The sequence below is a fragment of the Solanum dulcamara genome, chromosome 9, assembly GCF_947179165.1.
Source record: "Solanum dulcamara chromosome 9, daSolDulc1.2, whole genome shotgun sequence".
NCBI classification, from domain to species: Eukaryota; Viridiplantae; Streptophyta; class Magnoliopsida; order Solanales; family Solanaceae; genus Solanum; species Solanum dulcamara.
Genome location: NC_077245.1, coordinates 71206119 through 71223809, shown reverse-complemented (window position 1 = coordinate 71223809; position 17691 = coordinate 71206119). Strand labels below are relative to the sequence as shown.

The 17691-nt window shown below is 34.2% G+C and overlaps 2 protein-coding genes across 3 annotated transcripts; one reads left to right on the top strand and one right to left on the bottom strand.

The window, feature by feature from the left end:
- On the top strand, window positions 1-6211 carry LOC129902816 (uncharacterized). Its single transcript, XM_055978226.1, has 5 exons — window positions 1-324; window positions 2991-3242; window positions 4517-4660; window positions 4737-5423; window positions 5718-6211. Exons 1-5 carry the CDS (start codon window positions 211-213, stop codon window positions 5949-5951), a joined length of 1431 nt encoding a protein of 476 aa, XP_055834201.1. The 5' UTR covers window positions 1-210; the 3' UTR covers window positions 5952-6211.
- A 67-nt stretch (window positions 6212-6278) lies between these two features.
- LOC129904646 (protein ACCELERATED CELL DEATH 6-like) lies at window positions 6279-16518 on the bottom strand. Of its 2 annotated transcripts, XM_055980223.1 has the most exons (5): window positions 15999-16518; window positions 15378-15566; window positions 14809-14925; window positions 8796-9256; window positions 6279-7025 (listed from the first exon to the last, which is right to left on the bottom strand). In XM_055980223.1, exons 1-5 carry the CDS (start codon window positions 16495-16497, stop codon window positions 6399-6401), a joined length of 1893 nt encoding a protein of 630 aa, XP_055836198.1. In that variant the 5' UTR covers window positions 16498-16518; the 3' UTR covers window positions 6279-6398. The 2 variants fall into 2 exon arrangements, with proteins under 2 accessions (XP_055836198.1, XP_055836199.1); XM_055980224.1 differs by lacking the exon at window positions 15378-15566.
- Window positions 16519-17691: the final 1173 nt, after the last annotated feature.

The window sequence follows — 17691 nt, the reverse complement described above, 5'->3', positions numbered from 1 at the left end:
CTTATAGTTGTGAAGTGTCAATCATCCAGGTGCTTCATATACTGTTACAACCTTTGCTGTTTCAAAAACACAAATACTTGCAATATATTTAACAAAAAAAATAAAAAATATCATGATGCTTTTACTTTACTATCCACCAAATCCCAGTACTACAATTTCTATAGTTCATCAAGATTGATTAAGCAGTTTTTGAGTACTAAGATATAGCAAATGGAGAGGTGGTTGTACAAGGGTTCTTGTGGAGATCATTTTATGGAGTTTTATAAAAGAGAAATTGGGTTTTCTAAGCCTAGAAATTTCTCTAGGAGAATTTCTGCTTCTGAGGTTTGATTTTTTTTTTACCCAATTTCATTTTATTATCCACATTTCTTTTGATTTGTGATTTTGGGTCTGATTTTTTTTTCTTTTTTAATCCCTTTTTGGGTTTGCACTTGTTGTGGGGTGTGAAAAAAATATAAATTTTGATTAGTTTGGAGCTATCTTGTGGTGAATTTGTTAAATGGCCTTGTAAGGTAGATTGTGCTATCTTGTATTTTTTTCCTCTAGTTTGATAAAATTTGTGGTCAAGCATCACTTGAACTCTACTGATGTACTACTCTACAACAACAACAACAACATACACAGTATAATTCCATTTGTGGGTTCTGGGGAGGATGGAGTGTACTCAGATTTTAGCACTATCTTGGGACTTGGGAGGTAGGGAGGTTGTTTTCCATGGACCCTCGTCTGCGGATGTACTACTCTCTCCTTCCCAATTTATGTGATGTGTTTTATTGGGTATGAAGTTAAGAATGAAAGTTAAAGGGTGACTTTTTGAAATCGTGGACTAAAATAAGTTATTGATATTTGTGCGGATATAATCTTATAAGGGTAAAATAAGAAGTATGAAATTAAAAAGGAAGGGGTAGAGTTTCATACATTGAGATAGACGGAATACTAGTTATACATAAGATTAACATAGATAACTGACATAATTGTGTATCAATTAACTCAGGAAGCTCTTTTTTTTTTTTTTGATGATCGTGGCGTTCGAGCCAGTTTTCGTGCACCTCATAATTCCACGGGATATTTGCCACCTCCAACCAGTGATATGTATCAGGTAACTCAGTCCATCAAGACTAGTACTGACGGAAAGAATCACTTCGTGTTTTTTTTTGTCTCCGGTGAGTTTTGAACATGAGATCTTAGAGTTCTCAACCACTTCATTGACCACTAGGCCACACCCTTGGGTGCAAAATTAACTCAGAAAGCTCTTAAAAACACAAACACATGGTTATTCAACCTGGTAAGGTTTGGTCATGTTGTGGATGCTAAAAGTCTAACAATCACGATAGAAGGGCACTAGCAGCTTGAATACAAAAATAAAAAAGTAAATAATATCACCAAAATGATATAGGAAAGCATAAAGGGTCGTATTGATTGGTGTTGATAAGCTTTGATGGGTATAGAGCCTTTAGATTTAATACAATAATAGACTGCTACCTCTTCCGTTTCAATTTATGTGAACCTATTTGATTGGGCACAAAGTTCAAGAAAGAAATGAAGATTTCTGAAACTTGTAGTCTAAACCTACCATAGTATATGTGTGGCTCTAAAAGCTTCTCATTCGGTAAGGGGTCATTCTTTTAGGTAGAGACTGAAAAGGAAGTAGGTTCAAGCAAAATGGAATGGAGGTATTAGTTATAAGGCTGAGAAGTAGTAAACAAATAGAATGCAATGTGAGTGAATCCGATTCATGTCCCCCTCTGGAAGTGGGGGCTTTCCCTTTTATACCAAGATCCGGGTGGCAACCTCTAATTGAAGGAGTGGGAAGCGGTTTCTTGATAGTTGGTAGCTACTTTTTGATATGTAGGAAATGGTTGCTAGAATCTTAAGAGTTTGTTGTGGGATGTGGAGTCTTTGCCATTATACTTGGAGCTGATCCAAAATGGACTATGCAGAAGATGTGATGATTGTAAGTGAGGTACATCTGCTGTTTGATAGTAATGGGCTTGCGGATTCCGTCAGCCTGCGGTGTCTTCATGCCTCTAAAGCCTGTCTGGCTGTCCTGTCCTGATTTGGACGTAATATCTTCCTCCCCGCATCCTGAACTATTGTATCCTAAAGGTTCTACCATCATTTCTACTTCCCAGTTACCACTTACTAACAATCCAGTATCCACTTGGATGGAAGAAGTTTCTTTTTTCTTCACTGATTTTAGGGGACTTGGGGACTAAAATTTCAGTTATTTTTAATCAAATTCCTTCCAATGGTGGTACATGATATGAGATTTTAGTGGCACATATCGTATGCCAAGATAAATAAATAATGATGCCTTTTGCACCCAAGGATGTGGTCTAGTAGTCAATGAAGTAGACTGAGAACCATTAGGGTCTCAGATTCAAATCCCAGCAGTGGCGAAAACACTAGGTGATTTTCCTCATCTGTCCAAGCCTTGGTTGCAGGTAGCATGTATCCCGTGGAATTAGTCGAGGCGCATTCAAGTTGGCCCAAATATCATGATTGTTAAAAAAAAAATTAAATAAATGATGACGGTTTTCATATTGTGTAATGGTCAAGTTTCTGTTACTACTTAATTTTCTTTTTAAGTCATACTTTAATACGCAAAATTTCGACATTTAAAGTAAAGGTAGTTCAATCTATTTTGGAAATTTGTTCGGTAAATAATGATACTTTTTATCTTTAAATAATGTGATTTTTTTTTTCAAAATGTATGAAGATAAATAAATAATGATGTCTTTCATATCCTGTGATGGTTAATAGTATATGTTGCTACTTATTTTCCTTGATCATACTTTAGTATGCACAAGTTTTCACACCAGGTATGAAGGTAATTTAAAATCTCCGTAGAGTTCTATTTTTCTATATCATCTCCGTGGATTTCTATTTTTCTATATCTAAGATGTTTGAAAATTCATACATCCTAGAAATGTAGAAGCTGATATATTATGAGCCACTGAAAGCATTCCTTTTGTGATCTTGTGGGGCAGGCTATGGTCAAGCGTCTGGATTTATATGGCAAGTTAACCGGTCATGAAGGATGTGTAAACACAATAGACTTCAATACCACTGGTGATGTTCTTGTCTCGGGCTCTGATGACAGAAGAGTAATACTATGGGACTGGGCAATGGCAACCTCAAAATTTTCTTATCCATCAGGTCACATGGACAATATATTCCAGACCAAGTTCATGCCCTTCACGGATGATCATAAAATAGTAACTGCATCTGCTGATGGTCAGGTGATGTTCTCCTGTCTTATGCGCTATGATATATGGAACATGGGAGACAAAAGATGTAGAGCAAATGTTATATTGAAGAGGTCTACTATCTGTTACTGTTATGATTTCTACTTAATGGGGGAGTTCTCTTGTTGATAATATAACCAAATTCATGATCTTAATAACAAAGAACTCGTAGCGAGTGTCATTAAATTGCGGACTTCAATTAAAAAAGGAGGAGTCCTGTCATATTGTGGAAGAGGTCGTGCATTCTAAAGAGATTCAATAGTTACCTAGTGGCTACATTGTGGCATTCTCTCTGCTTCTTTTGACTATCCTCTCAACCAGTGGTGGAGCCACCTTCTGCCAAGGGGGTTCATCTGAACCCCCTTCCGAGAAAATTATATCATTTATACATGGTTAAAATAATTTTTTATGTATATTAAGTAGATGTCGAAGCCCCTTCGACTAGCTCGTGTGTCTACTTATTCAGATTTTGAACCCTCTTATTCAAAATCCTGGCTCCGCCACTGCTCTCAACTACATAAACTGTGATTTGTACAATCTGTTCCGAACACTTTGTTGTTAATAATTTTCTTCCATTAATATCAGTATTAGTTGATCGGCTTCCTAAACATAGTAACTTCCTTGAATAGTTCTGGCAGTAGTTTTATGTGTGACATTTTCTTTTGTCCTCGTATTATTTTATACCCATATTTTATCTGCATATATACATGTACTTCCATCTGTAGATTCTGTATTATTAAGCAATAGTTTAGACCTGCGGATTTGGTAGTTGAGAGTTGTCTCACTTATTCTTCCATACTAGTAGTAGTAGTATTATTCTTGTAGTTGCTTGTTCTTCGATTTATGTTACTCTCTATGGTTTCTTTTACTTCAATTTATGTTACTATTTGTTGTTTCTTATACTTCGATTATAGTATTATTATGTTGTAGTTATTGTTCCTTTTTTTTCCAGAATGCTTTGTCATGCTATCTTTAGTATTTTGTCGTGGCTTCTTAAGTTCTGTTATTTCTTTTCCGAACTGCTTTGATATACTTGTCCTTGAGCTGAGGGTCTATCGGAAACGGCTCCTCTACCTCTCAAGGTAGGGGTAAGGTCTGCATACACACTACCCTCCCCACTTGTGGGATTGCACTCGGTATGTTGCTGTTGTAGTTTATACCTGCTGAGTTTGCCGCTTCATACTCCTAATTTGTCAAAGGTCAAAGAAGATCATTGTGGCACTGACTTGTATGTGCATATTTTTGATGTATTGCAAACACTGCTGCAGGTGAGACTTGGTTTAGTGCTGGAGAATGGTTGGGTAGAAACAAAAAAAGTAGGTAAGCACCAAGGTCGTGTACATAAGCTTGCCGTGGAACCAGGAAGTCCCTACATACTTTATAGCTGCGGTGAAGATGGTTTTGTTCAACACGTAGGTTGCCACGAGTGGTACTTGTTACATTGTTCTCTTTTCATGTTAATTTTCCATGACTTGCATTATTTTGCAGTATGATCTGCGAAGTAATTCTTCCTCAAAGCTTTTACGTTGCTTGTCATTCACGGAAAACAATAAGCAGTCGAGCAGCTTAAGGTTGAATGCCATAGTGATAGACCCAAGAAATCCTAATTATTTTGCTGTAGGAGGTTCCGATGAATATGCCCGTGTATATGACATCAGAATGTATCAGATGGATGCAAGAAGCAGTTCCGATAGGCCAATCGACACATTTTGTCCCCATCACCTAATTAAGACACATGATGTTCACATTACAGCACTGGCTTACTCAAACACTAGTGAATTGCTGGTCTCGTACAACGACGAACTGATATACTTGTTTCAGAAGAACATGGGATTAGGTCCAATTCCTTTATCGTTGCAAGGTGAAGATTTGGACAAGCTGGAAAAGCCACAAGTTTATTCAGGGCATAGAAATTCACAAACAGTTAAAGGAGTGAGTTTCTTTGGTCCGACCGATGAATATGTGTTAACCGGGTCTGATTGTGGGCATATATTTATCTGGAAGAAGAAGGACGCCAAGCTCGTCCGCTTGATGGTTGGTGATAGGCACATTGTAAATCAGCTGAAGCCCCATCCTTGTATCCCTGTTCTTGCTACATGTGGAATAGAAAAAACCATAAAACTTTGGGCTCCGACGTCTAAGGATATTACTCCTTTGCCTCCTGATGTTCAAGAGGTGCAAATTTTAGTAGTTCTCTTAGAAGTTTCATGTTTGAAAATCTATAGTTAAGGTTTGTTCATGTTGTCTACAGGGGTGGAACCAGGTAAGCCAAAGGAGGTTTGGAGAATTACACTATTTATATGGTTAAAATTATTTTTTATGTATATATAGTATATGTTGAATCCCTTTTGGTTTCTTCTTTTGTTTACTTCATATTTTTCGAACCCCTTGGTGAATATCCTGGCTTCGCTAGTTGTCTAATATCAGACTGACTCTTTCGATTTCTCTGCTTTGTCTTGATGTGAGCAGATAATGGAAGCTAATAGGCGAGGTCGAGAGGACCATTCACGGGTTACACTCACCCCGGACATGATAATGCACGTTTTACGTCTGCACAGGAGGCAAGCACTGGCTTATATCGAGAGACAAGAGCATTTGGGTGATGTCGACAGTGATGACGATGATGACGGAGGAGGAGGCGCTTACGTGTTAGGGTTTTCAGATGGTGAGGAGGGAGAAAATTCCGAATGCAGCATTAGCTAAGTCATACTTTTTCGTCTATTTTACTTTGCGTCTGTTCCTTGCTGAGGCCATTTTTACATCTATATGGCACAACAACGATGGTTAATAAGTAGGTGGTGTTTGTCATCTGTAGCCACTTACCAAATTGAATTAGTTCAATCTGTAAATTCTTCTATCATATCTTGACATGTAAGACACAATGGTTCAATCTTTGACAATTTGTTCCCCTTTATGTGAACTTAATTATCTGGAGTGAACTTAACTCCAAAGTTACTATATGATGTTTGTGTTCTAACTAACATTATGCTATGGACTAGTAATGCATTCAACTTTGATATTACCAGAATATCTCAGAAAAAACTTGAACAAAGTCTTCATATAAATGAAACCTGAAACAAGAGATGACGAAACTCAAATTGCCCAATGTTAGTGTGTTACATAAATTGCGACAGAGGAAATAGTAATAAATCACATTACATGTTTGTTCCCATTATAATGAAGGGAATAGCAAAGGAAATAGTAGACATAATCAAAGACAATATAACATATGTCTAGGACTATCAAACCCATATACCATCCAAGTACCAATAAAAGAAAAAGTAGCCACCAAACATCTTTGTCCATGAATATATTCTCAACATTTAGAGCTTGTACACAACCCAAAACTGTGAATGCTGTTGCATAATACACAGAAATAAGTACTGTGCAATACTTCACTGGCAATGCAATATAAAAGTCCTCTGAATCAAACTTTGAGAGAAGTATTGATAGAACAGTTCCCATTGTGAATACTGAATCATAAAGTGCTGCACCTAAGAAAAACATCAACATCCATAAATCTGAATGTTGTGGTTTTTTTAGGAGAATAGGTATACCAGATTCTTGATCAAAGCCTCCTGGAACTGTAAAAACCGCGGCGAAGTTGATTGTGCAGAGAAGTGTTGATAGAATGAGAGCTGGATTTGCTAAATCTTTTATTGATTTCTCTGCTTCCATGCAAACATTTGAATGATTTGTATCAAATAGCTCTTTTGCAGTCATGTTTTTATTGTCTTTCATCGTCCATAAACGTGGATGAACACAATATTTTACACGCTTCACAAAAAAATTATTCATTATAAGCCACTATAACAAATAAAGAATTTAGCACAATATATAATCAACACTCTGTATAAATACCTCTGAAGGCTTTAACCACTCTTGATGCAATGACATTAACTCAATTACTCTTGTGACAATAAGTATTTATTGTCGCTCAAAGAAAAATTTGTTGCTACTAAATGTCTTTGATTGTAGTGAGCTAAGTGACGACGAAGGTGTAATTTGAGAAAACTAAAACCTTCATGCAACTGTTGGAGTAGATAAGAATGTTCTGACATATTTAACTTAGCTATTTTCTCCGTTTCAATTTGTTTGTGCGATTTTAACTTGGCATGGAGTTTAATAAAATAGAGAAGACTTATGTAGAATGTAATAGCATGCATGACATTTAATCTTGGGGTCTTAAACATGTCGCGTGGAAAGTTGAAACAAAAAAATGAGACATTCTCTCTGAAACATACTACAAAAGAAAGTAAGATAAACAAATTAAAACTGAGGGAGTATATTGTATCATATCATATTATAATAAAAGTGGGAAGAATGTTAGGCAAAAGTTAAATTACTATTTTACCCCTACATTAAATTTTAAATGTTATAAACTATTTAATAAATTAAATATTAAATAGTAAATCATCATATTAGTACATGAATCAACCACCATAATGTCTCTTGAATATGTATTCTTTATTTTAATTCCATGCTAGAGTAAATTCATGAATATTTTGTTTTGTTCATCTTTCAATTAGAATTATGAATGTATGTTGCCCTTCACAAAAAGAAAAAAAACATACACATCTATAATATATTCTTTTTATATATATAAATATTTGTATTAATGTGAAGTACATTACATAAATTTTATTTTCACTAATTCTTCATTATGTAAATATATGTAACTCCCACTAATAATTATATTCATTATGTTTGTCACTCCGGCCTCTCATCCATGATATGAATTAATGTCATATTAATGACAACTCTTTGTGTTTCTCAATCATATTCTATAAATAGAGACGTTTGACACAATATTGTACACACTTAAAATTGTTGAAAAATATATATGAGAAAATCTCTATACTCTCTTCTCTTGTCTCTTTTAATTTGTTGTGTTTAATGTTTATATTTCTTATTTGTTTTAATTGTATAGGTTTCTATTGTTTTGTTATTATTATTGAGAATTTACAGTTGTTTGTTGCTTTGTATACATTAGCCTAGCATGTAGTATTTTAGTATCCTCATTTGAATATTTTATTTGTACAATAGTTAGTTATTTCACTTTACTCATTTTTAATCAATTTAATAATTAAGGATGTATTTTTTTTATTAGAAAGATATATGTATTTTCTATCGTAAAAATGATGGATTTGTTTTAGTAAATACCAATAGATTTGAAGGAGATAAAATATGTCATTTGCAATACAAAATTTATATGAAGTATTTGGGATAAACGTGCAATGCACGTTCCCAGAACTAGTAGTTATATATAAAAGCAAAGAGTAAATAATTAAAAAAAACACCTAAATTTCTCAATTTATCGAGTTTCATACTTGAATTATCAAAAGTGTGAGTTTTCTAACTGGACTATCACTATTTTTTATCAAAACATATCTTAACTATCAATTATTCACTTTTTTTACCTGAGTGGTGATGATATTTCAGATAGAAAAAATGAACAACTACTAATTAAAGTGTATTTTGATAAGTATAGTTGATAATAATTCAACTAGAAAACTCCCATTCTAAGAGCAAGTGATGAGAAAATACCTTAAACCATAGTACACCCCATGCCATGAGTATCAATGTTTTATAACCTCTTGTTGTTTTTCCAATTGGTGGTTCCGCTGTAGAAAATGTGAATGGTGATCCAACACTTGCAGCAAAATGCAATATGGTCTTTCCATCTTGATCAACATCATCAAGCAACCTATCTACGTGTGATACATTTTTCATAAAGTAATCAAATATAAACCTATTTTTTTGTTCTACTACAATATGTAGTATATTTTTTTCATCTTCATCAATAGTTTCTGCTGTTTGAGGGTAATTTTGTATAATTTCCACAATTAATTCGTTTATACCAAGTTTTGTTGCTTGTATTAATGGATTTTCCACACAACTATTTGCATAAAAACTCCAATCTTCTTCCTTAATCAATCTTCTTGCTAATGTTAATGCAAGAATATGTTTTTGCTTTTCATCATCAATTGCTCCAACCCATGCATTACCTAGAAAAGTCAATGGTCAAAAGGAATGAGAGTTGAAAAAATCAAGGACATATCTCAATATATTATTACGCAGGAATTAGTGATACATAAATCGTAATTTAGGAAGTAATAGTAAAAGATATAAAAAAATTGTTAAATATTGAAATCCTTGATTGATCTTCTTTAATATGAGGACATTTTTTGTCATATTAATTGTGTAATTCATGTATTACTAATGCGTGCTAATATTCTTATTTCATAATCGATAATGCAAAACTTATGCATATGAAATATATTTGTTAGGAGAAATAGTAAAATGATGACTAAACAAGTACTTTCTCTGTCGTAATTTATTTGACTCACTTTTTTATAGTCAATCTAAAAAAGAATGATATTTCTATATTAGTATCAACTTAACTTTAAAATGCCTATTTTACTCCTAATAAAATAATTTATTGTCATACAAACATTTATGACTTATTTTAAACTATAAATTTCAAGTCTTTTTTTTCTTTCTTAAATTTCATGCCTAATCAAACTAAATCGCATAAATTGGGGCGAAGCTAGTAATAAGTAATAGTTGTGCTGAATTTTATTATTCAACCAACCAAAACATGTTATGATTCTCTGATCACTATAAAGAATATTTGGGAGGAAAAACAATTCTATTTCACAAGAATAGAATTATAGAGAATTTACACAAAGAATTTCTCTCTACAAAAAACCTCATCAAACACTCTCTTCTCACAATATCTTCCTGGATTGTATTTTTGTGTGTGTTCTACAAGTGAAATATAAGGCTGTATTTATAGCCTTAAAAATGTGGTTGGTAGTTGAATTTTCCATTCAGCAATAGAGGCTTCAACAATAGTGGTTGATGGCTTCAACAATGGTGTGCTGCTTCTGGAATTGTGGGCTTCTAGAATGGTTGCTGAACATATCAATTCTCCCCCTTCAGCTGCATTCCAACACAGCTACTATCTGAAAGTTATTCCAACTATGTCTCTGCATAGCCCTAACTTTTCTTGAGTGACCACCTTTATCAACATAACTGTTGGATTCTCCTTCGTATAGATCTTCACTAGTTTCAACAGTTGTTGATCCATCACCTCGCGTATCCAGCGATAGCGAATGTCGATATGCTTTGTCCGAGAATGATACATTGAATTTTTGCTTAAATCAATAGCACTTTGACTTTCACAATGTATCTTATACTATGTTTGATTCATCTCTAGTTCTTGGAGAAACCGCTTTAACCACAACATTTCTTTACCAGCTTCCGCTACAGCAATATACTCTGCTTCAATTGTGGATAGTACAACACACTTTTACAATCTTGACTTCTATGACACAGTTACCCCTGCAAAAGTATAAAGATATCCTAAAGTTGATTTTCTACCATCAGGATCTCTAGCCATATTTGAATCTGTATAGCCTTCCAAGACTGGATCAGCTCCCCCAAAGCATATACTTGATTTTGCAGTACCCTTAAGATTCCTGAGAATCCACTTAACTGTCTCCCAATGTTTCTTTCCAGGGTTAGAAAGAAAACAACCCACCACCCTACCGCATGTACGATATCTGGCATCATGCAAACCATGACATACATTAGACTTCCAACTACTGAAGAATATGGAATTCTAGACTTCTCCTTAATCTCTTTCCTGGATGAGGGACACAAACTTTTGCTTAACTTGAAGTGATTTTTCAAAGGGACACCTACCGATTTGGCATTACTCATATTGAACTATTTAATCACCGTTCAATATAATTTTCTTGAGATAGCCATAACTTTCTGTTTCTCCTATTTCGAGTTATCTGCAATCCCAAAATTTGTTGAGTTGGACATAAGTCTTTCATTTAAAAGGACTTAGAGATTTCTTTCTTCAACTGTCTGATTTTTGTTGCATGTTGTCCGACAATCAACAAGTTGTCCACATAAAGTAGAAGTACAACAAATTTGCCATCTAAAAATCTCTGAATTTAAACACACCAATCTGTAGCAGTCCTTTTATATCCTCGACTTACCATGAATGAGTCAAACTTTTTGTACCACTGCCTCAGTTCTTGCTTCAGGCCATATAAGCTTTTCTTAAGCTTATAGACGAGGTTTTCTTTTCCTGAAACCTCAAAACCTTTTGGCTGCTCCATATAGATTTCTTCATTTAGATCACCATGAAGAAATGTTGTCTTGACATCCATTTGTTCAAGCTCCAAATTCAAATTGGCTATCAATTCAAGGATGATACGGATTGAAGTCAATTTAACAACTGGTAAAAATATTTCATCAAAGTCAATTTTTTTTTCTGTAGAAATCTTTTGACTACTAACGGAGCTTTATGTTTCACCACCTTTTTGTTGCCATCTTTCTTGAGATTGAATAGCCATTTGCTCTTCCGTGCCTTCTTTCCTTGTGAAAGTTTCACAATCTCATAAGTGTTATTTTTCTGTAAAGAGTTTATCTCTTCGGTCATTGTTTGTAACCCTTTTTCTTTATCCTTATAAGATATAGCTTCATGGAAGCTTTCTGGTTCTCCACCTTCAGTAAGCAGAATATACTCGAATTCTAAGTATAGATTTTATGGAATCCGACCTTGTTCAGATTGACGAGTTGATGATTATTGGCTTTTGGAGGTGTACCATCATCGTTCCCCTATGGTGGTTCTGTAGCTTCTAGATGGGTTTGTGCCTCCCCTTGCCGAGCATCCTATTGTTTAGCTTCTGGTACTGCTTTATGCTCCCCCATGTTATTTATGGCAAACTATAATGGTAGTGGATCTGGACCTACTTTCTGGGTACTAGAATTTCTTTAATGAGACATTGTGGGCTTTTTAATGTCTTCAATTGTCTAGTTTTCATGGAATACAACATTCGTACTTCTGATCACCATCTTCTGTATTGGATCCCATAATTTATATACAAATTTTCATCTGCATAGCCTATGAAGATACATGGTATAGTTCTACCATAAATGAGACTCTGTGTTGCTTTCCGAATAAGCAATGATTACAAGGGTCTAAAGCAGTATTCTTGTCCATTCTAATAAGTTGCTTTTTATTAGAATTGATATCCCATTTTCACTCATGTGACCGAGTCTCTGGTGTCATAGGTTTTAAGATACCACTTTTTCCATAACATTGAGGTTGTCTAAGCATACCTTTACATGAGTTGTATATATGTTGCCACAAATATGTCCTCGAGCGAGAACTATAACTCCTTTCAGCAATTTTCATGTGCTTTTTTCGAAATGACTTTCATAGCCCTGTTTGTCAAGAGCTATACTTGATATTAGGTTTAGCCGAAGATCTGGCATATGACGAACATCCTTCAGTATTATTGTACTCTCGATATTTGTTTGTATTTTGATATCACCAATTCCAACTATCTTACAAGAAGAAGTGTTCTCCATCTTCACTGCTCCAAAGTCTCCTGCTTTGTATGTTGTGAAGAAATCCTTTCGGGATGTGGCGTGGTATGATGTTGTAGTATCTACCACCCATTTGTTGTCTTCTTGACTTGAAACGTGAAGGCGTGTCTCTTCTTGGATGGAACAAATGGCTACCTTTCCGTGGGTAGTGACTAATGTATCTTCATCCTTCTCCTTCAACTGCCCCTTCTCCTTCTGCAATTTTCTGGCAGTTCTTCTTTAAATAACCCTTTATTCCACAGTGATAGCACTCATATGATGGCTTTCTACCATCTCTGGATTTTCCCCTACTATTGCTTCTGCCTCTCCTCTTATCTTGACTTCTTCCTTGTTGTCTCCCTCTTTCTGTAATAAGGGCATGCAACTAACCATGATTGATATCCTTTCTCCTGGCTTCTTTATTAAATAAGGCATATTTAACCATAGACATAGTTAGATTTCCACCAGGAGATGTGAGAGACATTATCAGCGTCTCCCAACTATCCGGAAGAGAATTAAGAAGTAGTAGGACTTGCATCTCATCCCCAAGCGGCATGTCAACAGGCGATAATTGATTTATCAAGTTCTGAAACTCACTAGTATGCTCGACAACTGAAGTTACGTGCTTTAACTTCAAATTTACTAAACGTCTCATCAATAGGGCTTTATTTCGAGCGGTCTCGGCTTGGTACATCCCTTCTAACTTCATCTAGAGGGCATACACGTTTGTTTCTTGTGCAATATGATGAAAAACATTATCGTCAATCCATTGTTGAATTTGACCAATAGTTTTTCTATTTAATTTCTTCCACTCTGCTTCTTTGGTGGAATCGGAGTTCTTTTCCTTTGCTTCTAAGAGATCATACAAATCTTTACCACTAAGAAGATCTTCCATTTGAGGTCTCCATAATGTGTAATTTGTGACAGTAAGCTTTATCATAGCTCAAGATTATGATGACTCTTCCATTATATCTTAAAAATGGCTTGGTCAAAATTTTTGGAGAAGAATCTTACCAAACGAAACTCACCAACACGTTCGGAAAGATGAAAAATGGTAGGACTGACTTTTCTTAGGTCAAAATCGGGCCTCTAAAAAATTTTCAAATTTACACCAAACTATTGAGGTTAAATTGAAAATATACTGAACTTTTGGGGCAGAATTATAATTTCAGTAATACCAGGGATTAGTTCATAAATTTTAAAAAAATTATGATGACTGGACGCTGATGTGGCAATGACTGTGCGCTGACTGGTGTTGATTGGGCGCTAATTGGATGCTGACGTGGCAGGTACTATTCAACTTTTTCTTCCTCCGGATAGAAATTTACAAAAACAGAACAAATTTTTAAACTGCCATAACTTCTTTGTTTTAGTGCCGTTTTACCTCTGGAAAGTTGAGTTGAATTCATATCGACGCAAGGAATCTAATGAAGTTATCGAAACACACTGACGATCACGTTTTTGAAGATTATCATCTCCGGCTTGAAATTTTTCGTGTTCCTATATCTCTCGACAAACACAGAATAATGAGCTCTGATATCACTTGTTGTGATTTTCTCATCATTATGAAGAATATTTGGGAGGAAAAACAACTCTATTTCACAATAATAGAATTATAGAGAATTTACACCAAAAATTTCTCTCTTTAAAAAACCTCACCAAACACTCTCTTCTTCTCACAATCTCTTCCTGGATTGTATTTTTGTGTGTTCTACAAGTGAACATAAGGCTTTATTTATAGCTTTAAAAATGTGGTTGGTGGTTGAATTTTCCATTCAACAATGATAGTTGATGGCTTCAACAATGGTGTACTGCTTCTGAATTGTGGACTTCTAGAATAACTGCTGAGCATATCAAAACAAGCCCTAATGAACAGTATATCATACATTATAATTTATTTATTTATTTATCGTTTTCCATCCAACTTTCGGTGAAAAGCAAAACTACCCTCCCATTGGAGTCCGATTAAATTCGGATTCGCATCGAAAAATCCTACATTGAGGGTAAAACACTATCTAACAAAGGCGACTTCGTACTCAAAAAAACTTGAACCAGAGACCTCTTATTAAAAATGAAGAAATACTTACCACTCTAGCAGAACGTTTGTTGGTATCATACATTATAATTAGTATCATCTTTGTAGATAGTTTACATGTAGATACCTTACCTAGTAGGAAGTTAACAAATGGAGATCTTTTTCTTTTAATGAGGACATCTGTAGTAGTAGTCTGTGGATCCTCCAAGTTGTGATTAGGTTTTGACTCTTCATACAATGCTGGTATGCCTGTTCCATTCTCAAGAGAAAAACAAGTTACTGTATAGTTTTGACTTATACTATGTATGATCAATCTTTTAAAATGTGTATTTTCTTCGTCCTAATTTATATGAGTTAGATTAACTTGACATAAAGTTCAAAAAAGATTTTTTTTTGAAATTTGTAGTCTAGAATGAGTGATAGATGTTTGTGTGATTATAAATCATTTCATTAAGGATAAAATAGATATTTTAAAGTTAAATTGTTATTAGATATAAAATTATGTCATTCCTTTTTAGACTGATTAAAAAAGAAAGTGAATCATAAATTGAGACAATATGCTTCTTGAAAAACATATTTCAAGGGAATTAGAAGAATTTAGTGTTTGACCATAAATGTTTTTTAAAATAATCTTAAAATTTGTCTCAAGTAAGTATCACAAGTGAGACAGAGTGCAGTAATTTTTATGGAAAAGTACTTACAGAGATACATTAAGGTTTCAGAAGCCTGCACAGGAAGAAAAGGGGCAGTTCCCATTTGTTCTACTGTATAGATGGATCCACTCTTAAAAGACAAATGCTTTGTGGCCAATATATTTAATGCACTCCAACCCTTTTGGTCAAGTTTTCTGGCTAATTCTGGATACATTTTCAACAATTGTATTGCAAAATCTGGTTCTCATTTCATGCAAAATAAAACCATCTGTTAAAAATTCTCCTCGCATTGTGTAGATATATAATCACAGAATAGTTTAGATCTCGAGAGCAAACAGTTTAATTTTGATCGTGATGGCATGGAATATTTATGTTTTTTTAAAAATTTTATTTTTGCATATTTGAATATTACACGCTTTTCCGCGCATCACACAAATACTATATACTAGCTACTAGCCTAAGGTGCACGGACTCTTCACTTTCGATGCTGCATTTGTGTCGGATTCTCCAAAAATACACTACTTTTAGAGAATCCGCCACGCACCCCGCTGATATTTTTTAAAGAGTCCGAACAACATAGCTAATGACTCGTATAAGTTAAACTCAAATAATTATAAGTAACTATTCACAATAAATAAAGGTAAGTAGTAGAAAAGTATATCAACTTACAATAATACTCATGATTTATGGCTGCATGAAGTACGGTGCTTCCATCGTCCCTTATCATACTAAATTCATCACACAAATTATTATCTGCCAATAAAGTGAACACTTCTTTTTCTCCATTCATACCAGCAACATAAATTGGTGTCTCTCCCTTTTTATTCCTCTCCAATACAATTTCGCTATCCAAACTCACCAACACCTTAACGATTTCTAATCGTCCCAACTTAGCAGCTTCGTGCAAAGCCGTATTTCCATTTTTATTTTTAATTCTCAAATCTCGACTGCTTACTAACCCTTCCTCGATGAGTAATTTTACCACACTCACATTGTCGTGAATGGCGATAAAATGGAGAATCGTATCGCCGCGATTATCGAGCGGCGATACGGCTTCTTCTCTACAAAAATCACGTAGAATTTCGATCGATTTTGGGTCGTTACACTTTGATGCAGTGTAAGCTGTAGATTCACGATGACTTGGTGAATTGGTGCGGTTTCTTCCCATTATAACTAACTTGTTAGGAGTAAAATATTAATTTAAAACACTACATTTGGTTTATAATAAACATATATAAGTATTGGTCATTTTGGAATAAAATTTTAAAGCTTTTACAAGCAAGATTTGGAATATTATTCACTTAAAATATTGATGTCTTCTCATTGAAATTTGGAATAACATTAAAGTATTGTGCAAGACTACTCCATCCGTGTGATACGCATGGCCGGCTAGAGGGGAGCCACTAAGGCCCCTCAAAATTAAAATTCCCCGCAAGTTGAGTTTGGAGAGGGTATACATAATATTTGTCCTTCTGTTCTTTTTTTCTTGTTAAATTTTGACTTGACACTCCTATTAAAAAATAATGATTGTTATAACGAGTTTATCATTTTACCCCTATTAATTGATAGAGTTTTAAACATATTTACTCACTACATTTTTCAAAGACATTAACTCAATGTTAATAAATTAAAGGTATAATAGGAAGATTTTTTTTTTATCATTTCTTGATTTGTCAAAATTGACAAGTAAAAAAGAAAATCAAATTAGGTGATATTTAACAAGTAAATAGAAACGGAAGGAGTATAAAATATAAAATTTTACACCTTTTTTATGTGATAAAGTTAACTTAGATAAATAACCCAAATTTTATAAGTAATACTAGCCAAGGAGCTCATACCAGCCAGGCTCAATTACATGTTACTCTTTAATCTTAATTTATGTGATATATAGTTGGAATTTGGAAAGTCATCCAAATTTTTATATGATTTTTAAATATTTTAAATTGTTAATTACTGTGATTTATAGTATTTTTTACATAATTTTAAAATAATATATATTACTCCTTATATCCCAATATACGTGGCACATATAAAATTTTAAGAGTCAACCAAATTGTTAATTATTGTGATTTATAACGTTTTTTATTTTATTTTCAAATAATATATGTTCTTCTTTTTTAATTTATGTGGCACCGATATAATTTTGTGAGTCAATTGCATTTTTTATACGTCTTTTAAATATTTTAAGTTGTTTATTATTGTAATTTATAGTTTTTTTAATATAATTTTTAAATATACAAAAAAAAGGGGCAGCCCGGTGCACTAAAGCTCCCGCTATGCGCGGGGTCCGGGGAAGGGCCTGACCACAAGGGTCTATTGTACGCAGCCTTGCCTTGCATTTCTGCCAGAGGCTGTTTCCAAG